Consider the following 3,495-nt stretch of genomic DNA (forward strand, 5'->3'; position numbering starts at 1 on the left):
ATTTTATGTCATGTTAAATATTTTAGGCACATAAATATTTTCTGGGGGTTGTTCATACATATTAGTGTGTTTTGGGGGGGTTTTGGGGGCTGCATTTGAACAAGTCTCAGATATGAACAAGTCTCTGCATTTCTTGTTTTATATAATAGTCATTTCTCTGATATGAACAAGTCTCTGCATTCCTGATATGAACTATCTGTTACTTGTGTTGTATAATAGTAATTGTTTTGTATAATTATCCTTCTCATATATACAAGTAACAGATAATTTTAATTTATTTATTTATGGGCTGAATTTGTTTCAATACTCAAGTTCTAACTGAGTTTTATTTATGTGAAGGAAATTTAACAATTGTCTGGGTTGTGAATGTTGGAATTATTGGTTTTTAATTATGTGATATTTTTAAATATCTTGGTTTAATTTGTTTTAATTATCTTGGTTTAATTTAGTCTAGTTTATAAATTTAGTCTAGTTTTGTAATTAATTGGGTATATGTGTAGGATCTTAGAGTAATGAATTAATACTATGAATTATTAGGATATCAAGGTATTTACTCCTTTCTAAGTTTATATAATTAATCCCTACAGTAACCAAAACAAATTTGATATACCTTTTATTAAATAATTATAAATAGGTATGCGTTGGATTTTTAATATTTATAGTGGCTATCAGGTAGGGAAATTTGATGGGTAAGACATGGATTTTGCAAGATAGGGATTCTTTAGCATTTGAAATGGGGTTGGAAAACTTCTTGATATATCCTGAAGAAAATTCTGAAGATCGTAACAAAATTCCTTGCCCTTGTGGACGATGCGCCAATTTTAAAAAATTCCCTATAAAAATAATCAGGGGCCATATCTATGACAATGGCTTTTGTCTAGGTTATGTGCATTGGGTTTGGCACGGGGAGACTGCTTCTACGGGTCCTAAATCTTCAAGTGCCAGTTGTCCACCTGAAGATCAAGCTCCAGACCCACCTCCTGAGCAAGCCTCTGATGAAGCATCAGAGCAAGATCAGGAGCATGTCGCTGCTTTGGAAACTGTTGATGTTTGTGAAGCGGCATATAACTCGGGTCAATATGATAATGATTCATATCAGTTTAGGTGGTTCGTAGCCGATGCTGAGCAACATCTATATGAGGGTAGTGACTGTACTAAGTTAGAGTCGATGTTGAAGTTGCATAACTGGAAATCTAGGTTTGGTATTACCGATAGTGCCTTCACTGACCTCCTTTCTTCTGTCGGGTCTCTACTTCCCAAAGATAATGTGTTACCTAGTAATGCATATGAAGCAAAAACAACCCTCTCCAATTTAGGTCTAGAGTATATAAAGTTCCATTCATGTCCGAATGATTGTGTACTGTACAGGGGTGTACATGCTGATGCAACCAAGTGTACTAAGTGTCGACTTTCTCGATGGAAGTTGACAAAGAAAGGTGAAGAGAGGGTTAATCTTCCAGCCAAAGTCATGTGGTATTTTCCAATAATTCCTAGATTTAAACGTATGTTTAAATCTCCTTCCAGCGCTGAACTAATGTGTTGGTATGCGCAACAGTGGACACAAGATGGTAAAATGCGACATCCAGCCGACTCTACATCTTGGAAAAATATAGATTATAGGTGGCAGTAACACCCCCAAATCCGGGGTTGGGGATCCGGGTTGTCAAGAGTTCCATTTCCCTTAACAACACCCAATCTTATTAAACAATCAACTACTCTGTACTGTGACCCCATAATATACACACACACACCACAAGTTATAGTCTCAGAGATGAATACTCAAAAATAACACAAGTCATTTTATTCCACAATTATATGCCAATACACCTTAAAAGGTTTTCTGAATAAATTTACATTTTCTTTGCCATTATTACAATTTATATTTTACATAAGTCTGGTACATCAAAAGTTGAAAGCCTAGCCTATTGGTAGTTCCTACCTCAGCTACAGCGGCATCAACGCTTCCAGAAGACTGCAGAACGTTTTCTAACCGCTTGCGAATCGGGAACTTGGTCCTGTTCATCTTGTCTATCTGATGTTGTGTGATGAAAGAAGAAGGCAAGGGTGAGCAACAAGCCCACCAAAATAATATATAATATGATTAACAATATATGAGCCTTCTCACAGTACTCATGAAAGTCTTGGTCAAAAGAAATGAACCAAGTTTGATATCTTAATGCGATGAAGTCGCAAAATATTCAAATATATACATATATACTTTTCAAAATCTTGGGAGTCCTTCCATGCATAATATACACAAAGTTCCAGTTTATAACTGTATAAAAATATCGTTGCAAGGTGATCTCATATATCTAACCCTGTCTCAACATTTTCTGAAAATCTTTGTCATTCATAAGACAACCATTAACTAGATATAAGTTTAAAAGGTGAAGTTACTAGATACTCCAATATACTTATATCTTTTCCAAATACTACTTGAACTACCACCGTTCAAGTTATAATTAGTTTCAAAAGTTCATCACATAGATGAGACTACAAGACCAGATTTGAATAGATTAAATCTTTTAAAATATCATCAAAATAAAATGAAGTTACGAGATACTTCATTTGATGCAAACATCATTTTGAAAACTTGACCCTGCCAACACTCAACAATCGCCCAACCGTAGCCTTTCTATCGAAGTGCTCTGGGTAGTGTTGCAGAAATATCCAATTGGATGATGAACTCATTACGGGAGTTTGCCGCGCCAGGAAGACCACTTACGATGATCAGTCGTAGTAGTATAACCCCACCATTTTCTACATGTAGAGGAGAACCTGTCGGATTTACTTGTCAACCGAACACTGGACACCTAAGGAATGGACCGTCTTAGCGGAACTTCCAGGCCAATTGGGCCAATATAATAAGGCTGGGCCGGCGCCACTCGACCACTTATGCCACTCCTAGTTCAGATGAAATCCATGACTCTGAAACGTAAAGCTCGTCCCCACTTTCCCCAAGTAGAAACTTGTTGATACGGCTCCATCAAGAAGTCGTATCTAGTTGGAAAGGAAAACTTACCGATATTTCCCAGGCGATACCTGTTAATGGATTAACTTGTTCCAAGAATTTTACTTCCCGAGTGTTGGGTAAGTAATCAAAAATTCTTTTATCAAGACAGCAACATTGTTGCGAATATAAAACACACCACAGAGCCGAATCCCTCTGATTTTGAGCGAGTATTTAAATCCCCTTTTTAAAATGAAGATCTTAAATATTTAAAAAAAATGAGTTTTGGGATCCGCTCTAATTTTTGAAAATCATTTTAAAGACTCGAAAATACTTTAAAGAGTGTTTGGAATAATGCTGGTTTAATAAGGTAACTCAGTCTCAATATAAAAGAAATATCTGAATATTATTATTTAATTAATATTCCCATAAAGAATAATTGAGGTAGAAGTTGGAAAACTTATTTGAAATGAATAGTAAATAATCAAAGATATACTTATACGAAAGTAATATCTTTATTTGAATATCAAAAGTAAGTTTGATTA

The 3,495-nt window shown here is 35.3% G+C and overlaps 1 protein-coding gene across 1 annotated transcript; it reads left to right on the forward strand.

Moving 5' to 3' along the window:
• The first annotated feature begins 685 nt into the window (after positions 1 to 685).
• LOC141690727 (uncharacterized) lies at positions 686 to 1,630 on the forward strand. The gene has a single exon (XM_074495502.1). The coding sequence runs from the start codon at positions 686 to 688 to the stop codon at positions 1,628 to 1,630; it is 945 nt and encodes a 314-aa protein (XP_074351603.1).
• Positions 1,631 to 3,495: the final 1,865 nt, after the last annotated feature.

Source organism: Apium graveolens, chromosome 10 (genome assembly GCF_009905375.1).
Source record: "Apium graveolens cultivar Ventura chromosome 10, ASM990537v1, whole genome shotgun sequence".
In the NCBI taxonomy this organism is placed as follows: Eukaryota; Viridiplantae; Streptophyta; class Magnoliopsida; order Apiales; family Apiaceae; genus Apium; species Apium graveolens.

Coding starts and splice junctions, on each gene's coding strand:
- LOC141690727 (XM_074495502.1), top strand. CDS start 686: ATGGGTAAGACATGGATTTTGCAAGATAGGGATTCTTTAGCATTTGAA.